The sequence below is a fragment of the Grus americana genome, chromosome 6, assembly GCF_028858705.1.
Source record: "Grus americana isolate bGruAme1 chromosome 6, bGruAme1.mat, whole genome shotgun sequence".
Classification (NCBI taxonomy): Eukaryota; Metazoa; Chordata; class Aves; order Gruiformes; family Gruidae; genus Grus; species Grus americana.
In genome coordinates this window covers 23,722,950-23,742,409 of record NC_072857.1, presented here as the reverse complement: position 1 = coordinate 23,742,409, position 19,460 = coordinate 23,722,950, and the positions used below count along the sequence as shown (strand labels likewise).

Below are 19,460 nucleotides of genomic sequence, written 5' to 3'. Positions count from 1 at the left end.
GGGGTTGAGCTGGGAGACGGGTTACTCTGCCATTTCATCTCTCCCCACCCAGGCAGATGAGCAGCTACAAAAGCCCTCTGAGCAGGCCTACCCCTTTCAGAAATGCCTTCAGCTCTGCCGAGCAAGCTGCACGCGGGCAGCCCCCTCGAGCCCTGGCTGCATGTGAACAAAAGCAGTCTGTGTTTGCAGGACTGGGCAATGTTTTTACTCCAGGGGGTATCACATTCGCGTGCTGCCTGCTGTGTTTAGGAGCAGAGTCTCACAGGCACTGGAACCACCAGCTGGTTTGCAGCACAGCACCATACATGCCTCTGACCTGCAGGACATGGGGAACACACACCCCAAGAGCGCAGTCGCTGCTGTCGGTCCCTCTGCGGAGCAGGTCCCCGGGACACTCGCCTCTTACGACCAGTCCCTGTGACAGTAGTGGCAGGTACCCCAGCACTGCTGGGGAAATTTGTATACTTAGGAAGCCAATATCCACCAGGATCAGACCCAGTTCTGGGACAGCTTGCCGAGCTAAAGAACAATGATTGCTAACCTCAGTGTTAAGTGCCTGCTTTCCATCCTCCTGTTTTTATTTTCCTTTTTTTTTTTTTTTAAAGACATCCCTAGGTATATGGGAAAGACCAAAAAAAAAAAGTTTAAAAAAAACTGAACTACACATTTTGTCGGCAGAAAAAGAAAGAAGTCTCAGCCACATTTTTGCTCTTGCCATGAGGACATCAGCTGCGGGGGGAAGCCTGTAAGGTTTCAGAAAACCAAGGACGGTAATCTGAGGTTAACCTGCTCTTCCTGTCTGAGCTGAGCACCGCTTCCTCCCTCCCAACCCACCAGCAGGGCTTAAGAGCTAACGGTTGGAGGGAGTTGCTGCTGTTCACCCTGAAACCATTCTGCCAGCGTCTGGCATCCAGAGGGAGTCAGGCAACTCTTGTGATTCCCACAAGATCCAGGGTAAAATGTTGCTGAACAAATAAACAGATTCTGTGTAAACTCTGACAGTTAGAGTCTTGCACTTTAAATAAAAAAATAAATAAATTGTATCTGATTTTGTAAGCATTTTCCCCATTGGATGCAAATACTCACTTATTTTGGACGTCCAGTTCTGAATTTTCCTTCATGAGTCTCCTGCTATTTTTCATCATCCATTCCAGCAGCCATCCCAGAGCTGGCTTCTTATAATTCAAAGCATTTTAAACTGTGGAAAAGGAATATGCAGGTACCTTTTGGGGATTAAAAAACCAGCAACATCTGTGCATGGAGATACGAAGACCAAGAAAAAGGAGAGCCAGGAAGATAGCTCTATGGCAGTGCAGTCAGCCGTGGAGGGAGGGTGTAGCACTGCCGAGGATATGTGCATGGATGGATGGCAGTGTGTCCAGCTCCTAGTGTGCAAATCTAGACATACTGGTACTTAAATATGATTTGCTTTAACAGACTTGGAAGAAAACCCTAAGAAAATGCAGCACGGCTCCTTTCCAAAGAGCAGACATTTGCTGAGGTGTGGTTCTCCAAGACGGTCTGATTTTCCACATTGCTGCGCACGGACTTCTAGCCAGTGGTGGCTGTGTGTTGGTAAAACATGGAAATAAATTGCTCAGCTTCATAAAGTACTGGGAGATGAAAATGTAAGCACATTTTGACTTGTAATGAATTATTACCAACACAGGGAGTAGCCACATTAAGAGTGGTAAAAATGAGATGGAAAACTAGATCTTGCTGAGGTTTATTTTTTTTTGACAAGTTCCCTCACTGTTGCTTTAACCAGCAATGCTTGTGCAGCAAGAGAGTTTCTCATCAGTCACTATTGCATGATTGTTTAATTTTAATAGGCGTGATCAATACCATCCGCTCCTCCTTTAAATACTAATGAACACTTTAATACAACAGATGTGGACAGACAGTACATTACAGATTAAAATTAGGCACAGCATTAAATTGCTTACAAACAGCAGAGGAATCCTGCCGGACATCTTGACAATCAACCACAGGCAGCTGATAAATCTTGAATTGCCACCACCGGCCCACAGTGTCTGCTGGGTAGGGCCTTGTTTTCAGGCTTGTACAACACACTGCAATCCTCATCAGCCTGGAAGAGAAATGTACCCTTCCAAACTCTTGTCATTTCTTTCTAGGACTTGTGCGGGTCCAACCATGAAACAAGATCTCGCTTCCTGAGATGCATATCCAAATTTTAATAACACATGCACATTTCTGGCAAGTGCTCTCAGGTGCAGTTACTATCAGCTGGTATTCTCCAGCCCATTTTGGTCATGGCAAGAAATGTTAGAGAAGGATCCCCAACCTAGACAAAATGCCAGTCTCCCGCTAAGCTGTGACTGAGAAAGATCCAATGGTGGATTGTCCACATCCCCCAAATTAGTTGTCAGTAAACCAGGGCCAGAAGCTGGGTTACACACTAGCTTTCCACCAGTTTTAAGCCACAAGAAAGCAGCAAGCTTTGTTATCACAGAGCTTCATGTGCAGCCTCATTCACTTCCAGGTAAAGCTATTTTTTCTGCTCTTAACTGTTGTCAGAGGAAAAGGTGCTTAAATGACAGAGATTCAATTCCTGACACCTAGTATCAGTTGTGTCCTGCTCCATTGGGTTTGGCAGACTGAATTAATGAAATGTGAGTCCCAGTTCACTCTGGCAGGGATTGGGAAACCCGTCACAGGGCTCAGCCCTCATTGAGGCTGGTGGGAGTCAGAGGGAGGAGAGCTGCATGTACCCCCAGGAGTGGCCTTTGTGTAGAGCAAGGAATTTACATGTCCTTTTGAATGTCCAGTGACAGGGCTATGGTGATGGGAGTCATCGAGGGGTGGAGGCACCAGCGGCTTCTCCAGCATCGCTCACAACTGCACGCCGGTGAGCGCTGCCTGGCACAGATGCTATGTAGCACCTTGTTCAAACACATCTCTAATTTACAGTTTCTTGGCTTTCAGGGGGTACCATGCATTGCTTTGGGTTCAGCTTCCTTTATCTGCTTCTTCCTTTTTTTTTCCCCCTCTTGCATCTTGGGAAACCCTAACTTTTTCTTTTTTTTTTTTTTTCCTTTTTAATTGTGTGAAATCAACTTGGAGTGAAAAGGCCAAAAAGAAACTTTCTGATGACAAGCGAGTCTACAGCTATGTCTTTGTTCTCAGTGGAGCTAAAGACCACATTAATCAGAAACTTTGCTGACCTCGCCTTTACTACCTGAAGACTGAAAGACAAAAGTAACAGAGTCTGGCCACATTTAAAAATTCAATTTAAAAATGCCTGCTGCACAGGGATAAACATTATCATAGACCTCAGTGGGGTTAGATGAACTATGATAAAGACAATGCCTTTTTCTCCCTCTGTTTTTATTTTTTCCCAAAAAGAATAAAGCCTAGGTTTTGTTTCTCCTTCTGATTATGACAACTGTGTATGTGACAGAGTGTGCTCAGTGGTGTCGGGGCTTTCAGTAAAGAGCCAGGTGAGAAAGTCCCAAGAGGGGATGGCAAGCTGGAAGTGGAGAAGCAGAGCTACTGGAGTGGACCTGAAGAAGAATCTCCCTGCGTTCCTATTTTTTCGGACTATGCTGATCTGATAAAAATACTACCTCTTCCCATAACCTTGGCAGAAGCAAATTGAACAAGGGGTGAGGAGACCCCACTCAGAGCCAGACTCGGCATCTGGAGACATTAGCGAGGCGAGGGGAGATGTAGCAGCACAACTCCTTCCCTAAGGATGAAACAGAGAGCCTTTCGTTATGGCACCTGGCTGTGCCTTACTGATTTTATTATTGAAATATTAAGCAAATCAGTGGATATCCAGTCAGCTGAGAACACAAACAGCCAAACAGAGGGGAGAAAATTGAATGAAATCCCTCGGCGCTGACCATGCCAGGAGGAGAGGCGGGCAGCTCTCCCCTTCCACTGGCCGGCCCCGGGCTGCAGCAGCCACAGAGGGAGGTGGCATCCCAGCTTCAGTGCGGCGAATTAAATAGGAGCGGGTTTATCTTCGCTAGGTTGAACGTTCAGTTAAATAAGGGGCAAATTTGTCCCTCAGAACGTCCTCCGGCCCCGCCAGCTCCCCCTGGGCCTCTCCTTCCCGGGCTTGCCAGCGATTTGCCTGTGGGGCTTCTTCGCATGCTGCACCTTTATCCACCCCCCCTCGCTGACCCTGCTCTCCCCTTCGCCCCTCCTGGGCTCGCTCTCCCCCTGCGGGGGCATGCCCGGGATGGCCTTGGGCTGGGGGGGGCTGCGGGGGTACCTGCGGTGCTGGGAGGCCGGGGGGGCCACCGGCGAGGAAGTCCTGTAGGCTCTTCCCGAGTGCCGGGGGGGCACCGGTGAGCTGGTCCCGCTGTGCCGCCCGTCCGAGGAGCTGCGGGAGTTACCACTGTGTGAGGTGTTTCTGCCTTTGCCGGCAGACCTGTCCCTCTCCGAAGGGGTGTCAGAGGCCGTGCTGGAGGTGCTGCTGCCTTTCGAGCTCAGGTGCAAATTCGAGAGGTTTCTCATCAAACCGTGTGAGAGGGGAGAGGAGTTTCTGGAGTGGCTGATGGACATGAACTGGTAACTGACGGGACCGCGCGTCCTCCTCACGGCAGCGGCGTAGGAGTCCTGGCTGTGAAGGTAGGGCAGGTAGTGGGTGACGGTGGTCGGGCTGTGGGGGTGGCCGTGCTGGAGAGAAATGGCTTTCGCTATTTGTTGCATCCGCAGTGTCTGCATCCACTGGCTGTCGATGCCTGGCAGGGAAATGGAAATGGAGTCAGCTTTCTCTGAATTGATGGAAAAGTGCCCTCTGGTTTGCTGAAGGTGTGAGGTTAGGGTTTCTCTCTGAAGAACCTCAACATATCTCAAACCATCCTTTCTCTCCCAGCCTTGCGGCAAATAGTCCTAGGTTTGAGTATGTTCAACATTATGGTTAAACATAATGTTGGACTTTTAAAACAGCAAGTGATGCAAATATTTCTGATGCCAGTGCAGATTATGCAGCTTAGACTAGAAGACACTTACTGAACCATCCATATGGCTGCTCAGGTGGGTTCCTACTCCCAAGTACCTCCCAGTGTTTTCAACCCAACTTGGTTTTAAACATTTCCTGTGATGCTCTTAGGAGCCTCAGCCAATTTCCCCACAGCTTTCATTGCAAAAGAGCCTGGAGACCTCCAGAGTAGATGTGGAGCCAGCACCCTGAGGCACCAGCACCGCTGCAGCATCGTCCCCCACCTGCGTCTCTCCCAGCTGGTACGGTCACACCGTTCACAGCCGAGCACAGAGACAGAGGCAGTGCAGACCCCAGAGCAAATCCCTGCTGTGACAACCAGACTCACCTCCTCTCGCTCCATTTTCTCTTCTAATTGCTACACACTGCAACAATCAGAGCCACTTCAGTTGTTGTTATTACTACAAATTCAGAAGTCAATCCACTTTGCATACTCCAGATACTGGGTCTAAGCCCCAGCTACACCCCTCCATCTGGCTTCATGCAGAAAATCCAACTCTGTATGTGGAAAAGCCAGTGAAGCAGCAGGCTTCAGCCAGGATAGCTCAGACAGTGCTTAACTGTGAGCGACTCGGGGTATTACAGCTCCTTCACACCTGCTGTCACAGCCCTGGGGTCGTAACAAAAGTTGTAGCTCCCAGAGTTCAGACTGAAGCGCTTTTGAAAGTCAGTCCTGTGGATTGCATGAAAGCCTATAGCAAACACAATAGCTGTAAATTTTCCATTTGAACTGCAAGGGCTGCCTGGTTTGCTACTTTATGGGTAGAGCAGAGACCAGAAATTCCTCTTATCTGAGGCCACAGCTCTGGCCAAAACCCCATGGGGAGCAGCTTAAATAATTTTGCTCTAGAGATATTTGAATGATTTGTCCTTAAAGATTGCTAACATAATTCCAACAGGAAAGCGCAACCCTGCCAGCTTGCAGCAGAATAAACGCGACCAAAATGTTATCATCTTTAGCAGAGGACCCCAGCTCCTCTCTCGCCTTTCGCTGGTTTTCCAGGGAAAGACTCCCTGTGCCACGGGCCCTCTGCCTCTCGCTGCAGTACTGCGTCTGCCCTGGGGAGTTTTGTGGGAGCTGGGTAGTGGCTCTGTCCTCCTTGGGATTGCTCCTGTTAAAATGTAATGGATGGTCTCTTCCATTCCTCCTTTCCCCAGACTTTGCTTGAATCACAAGAGATTTAAATCACTTCAACTTAATGTCAAATATGTCAAAAGGAAACTGTCTTTCCTGTCAAAGTGCGAGTGTGACACTGCCACAGCAGGTAGCTCCGGCTGCACTGAGAGCTGAGCCTCCTTTCATGGAAAGACAGATGGGAATTGCCTTCTCTGCTTCTTAAACTCCTTGAAAGTTTCAAAAGAAACAAGCATACTGAAATGTACTTTCTAGACACCATCTCCTCTACCATTCCCATGTGCCCTCCTACCAGGGCCGTGGATGTAAAACACAGACCTCATCAGCCTGGAAGCAGCAGGCTCAGGACTTGAATTTGGGTCTCTGTTTGTCATCAACTCTCAGGTGGCCGCCACATGCCCTGCTGGACCAGTGCCGATGCTGTCCTGAACAAGGGGCTCCCTTCAGCGCCTCAGGCTGTTCAGTCCCTGCTCCTTATGGCCAGCCGCAGCTGCCAGCCCAGAGACCAGCTGCCCAGTGGGGACCTTCCAGTGTGCCCCAGCCTCTCAGTCCAAACATCTTATGGGCTGGGGGGCTTCTCCCTCATATGGCCTCTGAGCCACCAACTCCATACACTGAATTAAATGCTGTATATGGCAGCCTGCAGAGGTAATACCTTCACTGCTGGTTATTTTAGCCTCTTCGACAGGTATTCCCCTTACCTTTGTAGTTGGATTTGGTGGTGTTTTAAACCTGGGGTAGGTGGTCTGGTAAAGAAGACAGGCCAGAAGGTTTGCTAGAGCTGAGGCACAGCTTTCACGCTGGCTGGTAACCCACCTCCTCTGAACTGTGCCTATTCATTGGGTGCTGACAATACATTAGTCCCATCGTGTAACTCCTCCATGTACCAGAGGGACAGACAAGCTCTCCCACTGCTCACCGCAAAAAAAGGAAAGCAGCTCAGCTTACTGCAGCAAAGCCAACCTGTGAAGATACAACACCACACTTTGGTATGGCAGTATGGCTCATCACCCCAAAACCAGGGTAACCTCCATCAGCAGAGCTAATCTGCAGTGAAGACATGCTCTAGGTCCCATCTGCATTACAAAACACAGTTGTGTTGCAAATGGATCACAATTGCTTAGGAGTAAGAGCACCCATTTTAGATGTGTCTGTAGTCTAAACCCAGCACCTCTCAATTTACGAGGACACTTCTACATTTGGCAGTAGTGCTACATAACCAGAGAAGTTCACCCTCTGCTGACTGGTATCTTGCTCTCTGCTGCCCCTCAGCTGTCCCAGCCCAAGCATTTCTGCAGCTCTGCTGTGAACTCAACCAGAAAAACAGCTTTGGCTAACAAACACCTTTAGAAAAAGAACAGCAGATCTTAAATGCAAAACTGTGCTAGAGTCAACTGAGTTGAGTTTGACTATGTCAGTGGCATACTTCAATTAGGAAATGAAGACTGCAGTGTAGAGCCCACTGTATTATTAAATGTATCTCATTGAAGCCCCAGAAACCGTAACAAACACTGTTCCAGAAGTCGGATAACGATGAGCCAGGGCTGGCCCGAAACGGGTGTGCTGTGCTGCGGGAGAAAAGTGCAGTGGGAAGATTTCCACTCTTCCTCACAGCAGAGATGGCCATCAGGAGCACCTATGGTGTCTGCTGGGCTGGCAGCACATACCTGTCAGAACAGTGAAGTGCTCACAGAGGACTCCGCCACCCCACGTCCAGCTTCTGAGGCTACAGCCTTGGGATGTGTGTGTCCCCTGCAAGAGGTCTGGCCAGAGCAAGAGCAATCTGCACCCACACATCTGTTCCAGGAGGTGCTCTGTATCGGAGCCCAACACCTGTGCAAAGCTGCCTGTGTGCTGGGTGGCCAAGAGCAGGAGGGAAGAGCTGGCCAAAGCACTCCTGCTGAGTTGGGTTGCAGGGAGAGAAAGCCAGGATAAAAGCTGCTGAAAGCACTGACTCCCCAAATCCTCAAAACAGCTGTGGAAAACTGCATTATTCCCAACAGATAGAGAGGGTAGATGTGTGTGAGATTGTCTGCTTTCCCAGCAGATGCCTCCCTGACATCCTGGTTGAGAAACACACCCCAGGCCCTGCACAGTTTGTGTGGGGACTATAATTCAGTCCAAATCCTTTTGCTATGCCAACACACTTGGCTCCACAAAGCTGAGCACTCTCTTGTCTTGGTGAAGAGGGGCAGATTTGGAAGAGAAGGGCGGATTTGCCAGCTGATCCCCTGATCCAGTCTCCACAAGCAGACTTTGGAGAAGAGCAGGCCTGCTGTTGTGGAAGGGCTACCGCATATGTGTAAACATATGCCAACAGAGAGGGGAAGAAGCCTGGACCACAGGCAGAAACACTGCTCCCAATGACCTTCTACACTGGAGGGGATTGAAAGATTGATCCAAAGCTGACCCAAAGGGGTGAAAAAAGTGTCAGTATTTAAGGCTGCTTACTACTGGAAGATGTGAAGCATTCAGGGGTTTGGAGCAGAAGGATCTGAGCTCTGTGTCTGCTGTTGATGTGCAACTGCAAGTGACTACAGTAGGGGAAAGATTTGTAGCTAATCGCCATGGACTGCTTCCAGCGTGCTTCCTATAGGAGCATACAGGTTATCCCCCTTAAATCACTTTGTGATATAGAACATGTTACTACCCAAAGTTTAGCCCTTAAGCTAAGTCAGACATGCCAGGGGTGCTTCTGCATGCATCTACAAGGACATCAGAGGGACCACAACGCCAGCTGACACCGAAAGATGATGCTCTGTTGTTGGAACAGAATAACGGCACTGATTTTTTGCTGTTCTCCCTGTATACACCTTGCCCACGTCAGCAATAAAGTTTGCGTGCACTGACTTACTTGAGTCAGATCTGGTCCGTGAATTCCCCTCTGAGTTGGGGAGCGAGGTCTGTATCATGAGCTGTACTGTCTCAACCTCGTCCTGTGCTTTCACCTTGCTCCAGCAGATAGCTTGGATGTGCCTAGTGGTTTTGGGAGCTCTAACGTCGCTCTGCTCAAGAAAGACATAACATGCATGAGGATATAATGCGCATGAGGATATAATTCACATGAGGACATAACAACACACAACCCGCTAAGCTCTCCTACGAGGGAACTTCCACTAGTGCCTGGGCGGCAGCAGCGTTTTCCATACAGAGTCTGTTTTGCAAAACTACTTAGCCAGTTCTCAAGTATTTTTAGACTCTAGATAATTTTGGCTGGTATTTTGTGATTATGCTAAAAATGTGGTAGTGAATAACTGTTTCAATTCATGTACCATGTGGAGGAAGGATCTGAAGGCCTTCCTCTACAAACACAAAAATTAATTTACTAGTTACATTAATGTGAGTGTCAAATGGGCAGTGCTTTCTGCTAAAAGATGTACGACTAAGCAGGTATTTTTGCAGGGTGACCCTCCACAAAACTTTCCTGACATATCAAGCTCTTCAATTTGCTGTTAAGGGCCTATGATCCTGTGAGAAACTTCAGGCTGAAAGAAACTACTGTTCTTCATTTCCAAGACAGGCACACAAGGTGCAGGATTTCCTTGTCCTTGCTCAGGACAGAGCTGGAATCTCAATTATTAGCCTCCTTGTGACGCACAGCATAGGTCTTTATAAAAACACTTTCGTAAGTAACTGCAAACTTTTTACAAAGGTTAATTTCTATCACATTAAATTGTCTTCCAGGTTTTATTTTATCTTATTTTACTCTTGACTCTCATTTTCTTTCTTTTCCTGTTGCTTCCCAGCTCTCCTAATTAGCACTTAATTGAAAAGATAAAAAACACAGTCTCTTCAAGTAATGCAAACAAGACTGACCATTACACTTCAAGCAAAAGGAGTTTTCGTCCTTGAGAAAAAGAGCCATCCCAGGCAGCAGTCTGAGGACATTGTCTCTGTAAACCTCATTCAGCTTTTGCTCTGAACTTTAGATTTTACAATTAATTACAGGCTGCTACGACTTGATTATAGGATATAACAAACCCAGAGGATGCTATTTCCACACCTTCCATGTAGGTTTTATCTTGGATAAACAATTTTTTATTTGTTTCTTAGAGCTTACCTCATACGTAACAACACATTCTACAGACTGGTGTTCTTCTATCCCCACAATCCATTTCTCCATTACAAATGGTGGCTGAAAAAAATATGGTGGGAGTTTTTTTAAGGTGCTTTTCATCTCCTGACTTGTCTCTGAAACACCTCAAAGATATTTTCAACATTTGCCTTTTTTTATCCGTTTCCATATTGTTAACATCAATATTTTCTTAAAATCTTCTGAGACAAAGCAATATATTTTGGAATTATTTACTTCCTTGTTTACAGAAGGAAACTGAGAAGAGATTTCTATAAATAACAGACAGTAGGTAAGACAACATGGAATGTTTTCATGGGGGCATCAATCTTGTTCAGTTTTGTGCATGTACAGTTTTTTTCTGATAGACTGCCAGAGGCCACCAAGAACAAATACCTAAAGAGTCTCGGAGATATTCCCTGACAGATATAAAAATGTTGAACTATGTGAAAAGTTAAACTTATTGCATCTGGTTATTATTTTATTTAACTTTAAGCCTTTTTGGTTTTTTAAGGAAAAAAAAATTAAATGTCCAAGATTAAAATTAAACAGAAAACTATTTTACAAAATAATAATAATAATAATAATAATAATAATAATAATAATAATTTAAAAAATCACATCAGTGATGTTCCAGAAATCACTAACTATAATAATAGTATTAGCATGAATTAAATATGAGAATCCTTTTTTTGCCAAGACTCATATTTTCATGTTTTCCTTAAAATTCTGACTTTTGAGAATCTGATTTTCAGTTTTTCCTTTAGAAAAAAATAACCAAAAGTTCCCCCAAAATTTTGCCCAAAAAATACAGTTAAAAGCATTCAGGAGGTTGGGGTATTTTATCAGTGCACATTAGAGCAGCATTCTAATTGGTAATCAAGCTGTATATTTTTTCGTTCAGATATTTATTTTGTTAGCTATTATCAAGTGAAGCATATTAATAAAACCAAACAATGAAAATAACAGCAAACAGAATGCCCTCTGCACTAACAAAGCTTCTCTTGCTTACGGTAAAAGCAGTCCAAATGCTGGCTGGTAAATATTGAGAGGCAGGTTCTGAAATAAGGTGAAATGCCCAGTGAAGCTGAATTGCAGATGTTCAGTGCTGTAGTGTCTGTTGATGAGTTTCAGTCTTTGCAACCCGTTGTTGCATGAAAGAAGGAGTTTTAGAACCATGTAAAAGTTCTAAAACCATGTCAAAAAAAAAAAAAAAAGAAAGAAAAAACCCCAGACAAATCACATGAAGTTTCAGACTGGAACATTTAAATCACTTTCTTCTCTTGAAAAGAAAAGCAATTTTTTTGAACATTCTTTTCTTTTAAAGGGGTAATAAATTCAGAGGATATAACATGGAATTAAAACAAGAAAATAGAAATTAGTTCCTTCTCTTATTTTTCTATTGTTAACATTATTGTCAGCTTAAAAGAGAACCAAAATACCTAACTCCTATTATGATACAAATCTGTTTAAAATGTGCATTTTATTTAAAAGCTGTCAAGAGATTGAGCTTCCGCAAGCACAAAAGTCGACTGCTGTGGTATTTTAATGTCTTTGTTTGAGATCTGTGAATTCGTGAAAGCTTTAAGGCTGTAAATACCTTTGTCATCTTTAAAATCTCTACATCAGGTAGGTTAGTGTTGAATGTCACATCTTTTATGTAGGTTATTGCAATTTCATCCCCGTCCATCTCCATGTACATTTTCCATTTACAATCCTATGAATAATAAAAATAGAATGCTGGATTGTTAGAATACAAATAAAAAAAATACCCTAAAATGAAACAAAACTGAAAGCCAAAACAACCCAAAACCTAATCCTCAGTATATGGGGGGAAAAAAATAACCCAATGAGAAAGATAAGGAACACATACATATTTTAGGATATGCACATTTTCCACTAAAAGTGTTGATAATGGAAACCCCTCGGGTTCTCTTGTTCGCTCTCCTCTTAGCTCACCCTGAGAGACAGTCACCACGTTGACAGGTTGGGATGCCTTCAGAGGTGTGGGTGCCCTGAAGGGCCCCAGGAAGACGGTGGCTTCACCCACCTGGACAGACAGCTTGTTCGAGCGGGCGACGCGGGAGCCCTGCACACCTGCGTGGTGGCGGAGGCAGCCGTCACCCATGGTCACAGCCAGTGCTGGCAGCCAGCCCCAAGGACATCTTCCCGGTGAACCCGGGAATAAATGACCAGAGGTTCTGTGAAACACCGTTAAGACAGTCGCTCAAATAAAGGGCAAGGGGATGAGCTGGTTATTAGAGCTCAATTATTTCAGATACTGAGTGCCCAGCGAGGCACTGAGCATCCTCAACTTCTGCTCACCTCCAATTGCACTATTAATTATAAGCAAGGTCAGCTGAGAAAATAATCATACTGAGTCTAAGCGACCAAAGCAATGAAAGGTATCCTTAAATAATCCCATGAGCTGAACATGGGGCCAACATCCCACACTTTGCACAGGTGTAAGCCTGCAAGAAGTCGACGGCTCTGGCAGCATCCTGCAGGACATCCCACATGGGCTGAGTCCTGGGACTGGGGTCCACACCTGTGGCCAGAGGGGCTCCGCTGGGGACCCGAGACAGCCTGTCCCATGATGCACACCAGCCAACTTTTGCTGGTGTGCCTGGCAGGTGCTTTAGGGATTAGATACTGAGCTCCTCCAAAAATCAGTCCTGAGGGACAAGAGGGCTGCAGTGAAGCAGAGTGTCTCCATCTCCGTGCAGGAAGGGGGCATCTGCCCTTCACAGAGACAGGAGCTCCTCCAGACATGCCAGGGCTTCAGGAGGGTCTGTGTCCGCCACGTGCCGCTGGCTGGGCAGGTGCGGTCTCAGTGCTTGTGGGAGGCAGTCATCTTCTCGATTCTGCTCAGAAAATGCAAAAACTTTCAATGGGGACACAGATGGCCGCTTAGGGCCAAGGGCTTGCGTAAGCAGTTATTTGCACACACAAACGTACAGCAGCCTAAAAAGTATCCGTTCGCACATGCGATTATCTGCTAGTGTTTGCACGTGCATCTCTCATAAATGTAACGTAGGAGCTCAGCCCTTAGAAGTCTCAAAGCTTTCAATCAGGCATTGAATTGGCAATTCCAAGATAAAAGAAAACTGGAGTATAATCATTTCCGAACCGCAACAACAAATTATACTTATGAAAGCATTTGGCCCTGTGTGTCCATCTGTCCCCATTGAAAGCTTCTGCATTTTACAAGCAGAGTGGACGTGCAAGTTGGTTTTTGCATCACCCCCAGTGCGAGTTTGAGCGATGGGAACTGCAGTCCAGTGGTCGGGGCACCAGACCAAGACTCAGAGGCGCTGAGTTCAGTTCCCAGTTCTGCCATCGGCTTCCTGTGCAACCTGATGAGGCGCCAAAGTTACTCTGTGCCTCCATTTCCTAATCATGGACTGTATCTCTGCACATCCTTTTTCTGTCCTGCTGTTTTGGGTTGTGAGCCAACCCAGGGTTACGCCTGTCCTTCCTGGGTAGGTACAGCATGACGCACTAGCCCTGACGTCAGCTGAGGACCGTATGTGCTATGTAACTGAACAGCAACAGCAAAGCGAGGTGTCTTTGACTCCTCCTTGCCTCTCAATCTGTGCTCCTCTCCCTGCCCACACCATCCCACACCACACTTCCTAAAGTCATGCTACCTGGATTCCCTCCCTATTGCAGATCTAATGCGAGGTTAGAGACAAGATGCTTGATGACATTTATTACTTTTACAAAAACTCCTGAGCCAAGAAAAGAACAAAACATTGACATAAAATACTATCCTCCCGTTAATTCAGGTCATGAGACCAGAGCCAAGCACCCGAGAGCCAGAGCCACACCTTCTGCCAGGGCTCCTGTGCCTTCATGACTCAGGATTTTGTGCTGTTCACTCACATCTCCCTGCAGACCAGATCTGACAAACGTGAGCTCGTTTTAATAAACAATGTAAATCAAACGAGCGTCTCTAAAGAAAAGGCTGACAAGCTGTGTAAATCCAGGGTCTGGCAGGCGGCGGGCACCTGCCAGCACCCGGCCCCTTGCCGGATCCGCCGCGCACGCAGGAGCCCTCTCCGTGCGGTAACGAATCAGGCTGCCCCACGCAGCTGTGGATGCGGGAGCCTTGCACAAACACCGCCTTCCCCGGCTCCCGACTGCAGCTTCAGAGAAGGAAATACGCTCTCCTGTCCTTCCAATCCAGCCCCCAAACCTTCAGTCCTCCTTGGAGTCCTCTCCAGCCACACCGGCAGATACCAAAAGGGCAAATTACTGCAGTAAATGCACCCTCTCTGGTCACTCAAAAACATGCATCTTGTTTTATTTGGAAAGGTTTTCATTTTGCGTTATTGTAAAATCATCAGTGGCAAGGGGAAAGAGAGAAAGAGAGAAAGACAGGGAAATAAAGAGAGGAAAGACAGGAAAGAGAGGCTGGGAGAAAAAGAGAAAAGATAGAAAAGACAGAAAGAAGGAAGGAAGGAAATGGATGGAGAAAAGACAGCAGCTAGGTGACTTTTGAATCAAGGCACTTGGGAAATATCTAAGATAAGTCGATGGCTACTTGTCTTACAAACTTGGTAACCATTTTGTTCAACCATACAGTAAATAACGTGAGATTTGATTGTTGCAGAAAAGGACATATTCCCCTGTTTTCCAATCGAGTTCTAGGTTCTTATTTAGCAATGAATAGGAGAGAGATGCTCAGCCACTTAAGCAAAAATTTGGCTAGAATAACAAAGTATATGTGTTTCAATTTTTTGATGAATTGGAACCATAAGATTTCTTGGATCAAGACTACATTTAATGCCAGACGTATGTGGGAAAATAATTAGGAAATGGCTTGTTCAAAATGTCTGGTTGATAAATATACAAGTCCTTCAAAGAGATTTCCCTGGACAGCTTGTAATTCAAGCACTAAAATACCTCCCAATATTTACCTGCTTGATTTTTATTTAAATAAAGAATTCTGGCTTTTTGTATTAAAAAAATATCTAGTTTCTGAACTGTGAGGCACAACCAGCAAAACTTTGCGTGAAAAGCATTTCTGAATAACACTTTGACAAAGCCAATAAATCAGCAGCCTCTGCAAATGACTGTAGAAAAGAAAAGCAAATCACACATGTATTTTGAGCCACTTCTCCTCGGCTTCGAAACAGAAAATAAGAACACTTTAAAAATTAAGTCTCCAGCTTACTGTGGTGACAATAGTCCTTTAACCCCATATGCGCTAACATCTGCAACAAAAACCGAAAGGGAAATGAAAAAGATCAGGCACAGGCTTTAAACAACAAACATGTCTCCTGCAACAACAGCTTAAAACTCTTGCTGAGGAGACACCTCATTTTTCAAGGAGGCCCAAATCCAGGATTCGTTTTAAAACCAGTGGCTGCAATAAACTTTTTTTTTTTTTTTAAGATTGAAGCAAAAATGGAAACGACATTGTAGCAGGCAACTGGATATTAGAAGAAAAGTAAGATGTAACACGAGATGAAACAAATATGAAAAAAAAATGTTGGTCATGCTGGTACTAAAAGTAGTAGCATGTTGATGATTTAGGTCCCCAGAAGCTCCTTTACATTCTTAGCTATTATCTATCTCAGCTGCTGAAACCTGCTGTTTTAAAGGCATTAGAGTTGAACATCTAGTGACAGCACTTGGGTTATTTATCATTATGTATCACCCTGCTACACTATATTTTATTATTCTGGATTTAAAGGAAGATAACACAATTATGGTTAATTTGCTTCTCTTCTTTATATATATAGTGTCATGACCCACCACGGCTTTGTCCCATGAGATATTTTTAACCAAAAAGAAATCCACAAGAAACTCTCCCTAAAAATTCCATTAATAACCTCTTGTAGCGTGTATAGGTTGCAGGGTCTGGAACTAAGAATGTTTTAATCTCTTCAGCAAAACAATGTCTCATAATGATGTACAGGACTATTGCTGCACTGATGAAGAATCATACATAATTCAGCACCTTTCACTTGGCACCACTGTGATATCCTCATTAGCAGTGGCTCACAGTGGCTGTCAGATGGTGTCCATGCGAATGCAGGCATTATATTGTCTTTGAGATGTGCAGCTGCTTCCATGACACTGCCAGTATATAAAAACATGACGCCAGTTTGTTTTATTTAGTGCTAAACCTTCCAGTTTGTAAAAACAAGGCTGACACAGAGCCTGACATGAGGCAGTGAAAATAATTAGCTCTCATTTTCTCAGCCTCCTATTTCCTTCTCCCCGCTGTGTTCTCTTTCCACTAAACCACCACATGTCAGTCGAAATGGGAGGCAATTAGTGGGCTCATTTCAGTCCCCACAACTGTGCTGAAAAGAAAGTATTTATGATGGCACAATGAACAGCTGAAAGATTAAATAACATTTGCCTTTTGAAAAGAAAATGACTTCTAGCTAAATGGGCAATTTTTGATTATTCTCAAACAAGCTTAGAGTAGTTGGTTTTTAAAATACAAGAAAGGAAAATGAGTCATTTTTAGGTGAAAGAATCAAATAAAACTTGACACAGTAATGCAAATAACTGATGTTTTATTGCAAAATATGTAAATGTGTTATACCCTTAACAATGGCTGGTGTCTCAGGTCAGGGCAGGCTGTTGCCAGCCAGGCTCCAGCAAGAGAAGGTGGCTCCACCGCCGGTTTTGTTTCAGCTGTGCAGGCAGAAAAAAGCAGGGGCGGAGGGGAGGCCTTCCGAGAGAGATGGTCTTAAAACGCACAGAAACAAAGCGAGCAAAAGATATATTTATGTTATCAGTTGCCTGGGTGCCTCCTCCGAAAGCCGGAGCCCTTACTCCTCCGCGAGGCAGCAGGCACTGCCTGGCTGGAGCTTCGCCTGGAGAAGCATGAGGTCTTTTTAACACCTACGCAGACCACCCAGCGGTACCAAAAATATCTGTCCCCTGACAGTGCCTTTCTTTAACATCCAGCCCTGTGAAGCTCTGTGCCGCCACAGAGGGGAACATCATGGTAAATACCGGGCACCGATACGTGCTGGGGACTGGTGCCCCAAGAAGAGCGGGCTGCAGCAGCCGAGACAGGGAGCTCTGAGAAACAGCAGTCCCTGAGCCTTGCCGTAGAGCTTACCAAAAGCTGCCCTTGCCATGCAATCAGAAGTGGGTTAAAATACCTACAGAGCACGGGGAATATGTACCACTGAAAAACTACAAAATGGGAATTTTAAATTTTAGACCTCAGCCCTTGCTTTACTTTTTGCCACATTTGTAATATAGCATCGCGTGTCGTCTCACGTCTGTCTGAACTAGGAATTATTTTTAAGAAAGTAAAGAAAGGTTTTATGAGTGTTGATGTAGTGGGAGGGTGGAGAAGAAGCAGCAGCAGAAACGGTCTCAAGCACTTGTGAAACTGCATTCCAGTTACAACTATGTCAGTACTGTTTTGTCTGGTGCTGCCTGCGTTTTGCCAACCTGGATTTCTCCACGTGAAGAGTTGGTCACAATGTCTCTCTGAAGTAGCCTTAATACTATATCCACTTTTGCACTACACATTTACATGATAGCATTAAAATATATCCTGGTTTGGATATTCAAGGCTAGAAAATAGTTCACACATTTAGCAGCTGGTTTTGAAGAGGCTCTGCTCCTTACCTCGTCAAATGGAGGGAGAGGGAACTGGGAAAAGAGAAGGCAAAATGGTGAGCCATCTTCAAGGCTTTGTGTTTGGATATAGGTCAGATTGTGCCACGCTCAATAAAAAATGAAAACATTCAAAGGTATGGTGAAATCTGCCCTTTTGAGGACCAAAACTAAAGAATGCATCAACAGGAGACAAAAAGACTGTGAACCATCCATCTTAAGGGGTTGGGTGATTCATCAGTGTGGAGCTGACACAGCTCAGGCACCTTTCCCTGATTGGGAAATTTTAATGAGCCACCTAGGATGAGAAAGCCATTGAAAATTCCCTCTGCCGTTCTGCGAATCAGCTCAAGCCACAATTGCCAGGGTTTGTTTTTTTACCCTCTTTGGTATCTTGGAATTAATTGGTCTGTCGTCCTCCCCCCCCCTTTTTTTTAATTTGTGGAAAAAACTCATATAAAATGTCTAAATCTATCGCCTTTCAGCTCACTGGGAATTGTGTACAGAAAGGTCATTAAAAGGAAGTGAATGGAAGTAACCACATAACTCGAACTACAAGAGTTGGAAAAGAAACCTCTAAAAACCAGGTTAGCTTTGCAGCGCTCACTCCTGATGCATTCAGAGAGCACAAAGGTCAACTGAGCTTTCATCACCTCCAAAGATGCAGCTAAAAAGGGACGGAAACTGTAATGAAATGACTGCATCTGGCAGCTGGTGGAAACCAACATAATCCCACTAGAAGATGCAGTTTAAATTAGATAGCAAATCCAAGGCTGGTTAAGTTGCGTACTGAGAAGTCAATGTTTTGTTTGGTGTACAGACAAGGCTGAACATTCAAATGTCATCCTGAAGTGTATTCATCAGGATCCTTGCTAAAAGGCGTTGCCATTCCTAAGGCCCTGACGGTTCTGCCTGCTTTCGGAGAAGGTGCACTGGCTGTGCGACAGGGCTCGGTGCAGTGCCAGGGAGAGGACGCCTGTGCCTTGGACACCTCAAAAGGTGCTGTGCTCTGACCAGCCAAACACATCTGAATTAACCTGCACCCCCCAAATGGTTTCTGGGTCCTAGACCAGCTCATCCAGCACTTTTATGCCCTGTGGCATTGCGGTATGTCACGCTGCATGCCGAGGCTGCGCCCACACCAGAGCTTTGGTTCGGATCAGGAGCATGCTTTTGTCCCACATGTCCGTCCTGTCCCATGCTTTGGCAGAGCCACCTCCGAGCACATGGCTGGGCTTGCTTCCAGGTGCAACTACACCAGAAGATGCACTACAGTAACTAATGGGAACTCAGCCCAGGAGACCAGCACAGAGCCAGCCTGGGGTAAAACCTCCCCGCGCGACCCATTCCCCTGTACAGAGCTCTTCCTGCTGCGCTGCACCAGCTCCCAGCTGAGCCTAGCATCCCTTGATGTACACAGGTCTAGCAGTCTACACATCACCTGGGGAACACACTTTCTCAACTTGTAACCCAGATTTGAGCTTATTGCCTCTTTTTCCTCGTGGCTAAAACAGGAGAAATGCTCCTTAGCTAGGCAGCCAGTTATAGGGTAAAGTTCCTTTGAGAAATTTATCTTTAAACTGATGTAGGCAAGCTATAAAGATGGTGGAAGGTATGATCCCAAGTGGTTCTGCTGACCCAGTTTTACAGGAACAGGCACCACCCTTCTACAAAAATGGGAC

At 45.5% G+C, this 19,460-nt stretch overlaps 1 protein-coding gene across 4 annotated transcripts in view; it reads right to left on the bottom strand.

Moving 5' to 3' along the window:
- Nucleotides 1-1,816: 1,816 nt before the first annotated feature.
- The window catches only part of MAP3K20 (mitogen-activated protein kinase kinase kinase 20), a 94,139-nt gene continuing 76,495 nt past the window's right edge, over nt 1,817-19,460 (bottom strand). For all 4 annotated transcript variants that reach the window (XM_054830905.1, XM_054830903.1, XM_054830904.1 and 1 more), the window contains exons 17-20: nt 11,780-11,896; nt 10,168-10,242; nt 8,962-9,112; nt 1,817-4,712 (exon numbers count right to left, since the gene is read on the bottom strand). In XM_054830905.1, coding sequence (XP_054686880.1) covers nt 4,033-4,712; nt 8,962-9,112; nt 10,168-10,242; nt 11,780-11,896 — 1,023 coding nt within the window. In that variant the 3' untranslated portion in view covers nt 1,817-4,032. The remainder of the gene's footprint in view (nt 4,713-8,961; nt 9,113-10,167; nt 10,243-11,779; nt 11,897-19,460) is intronic.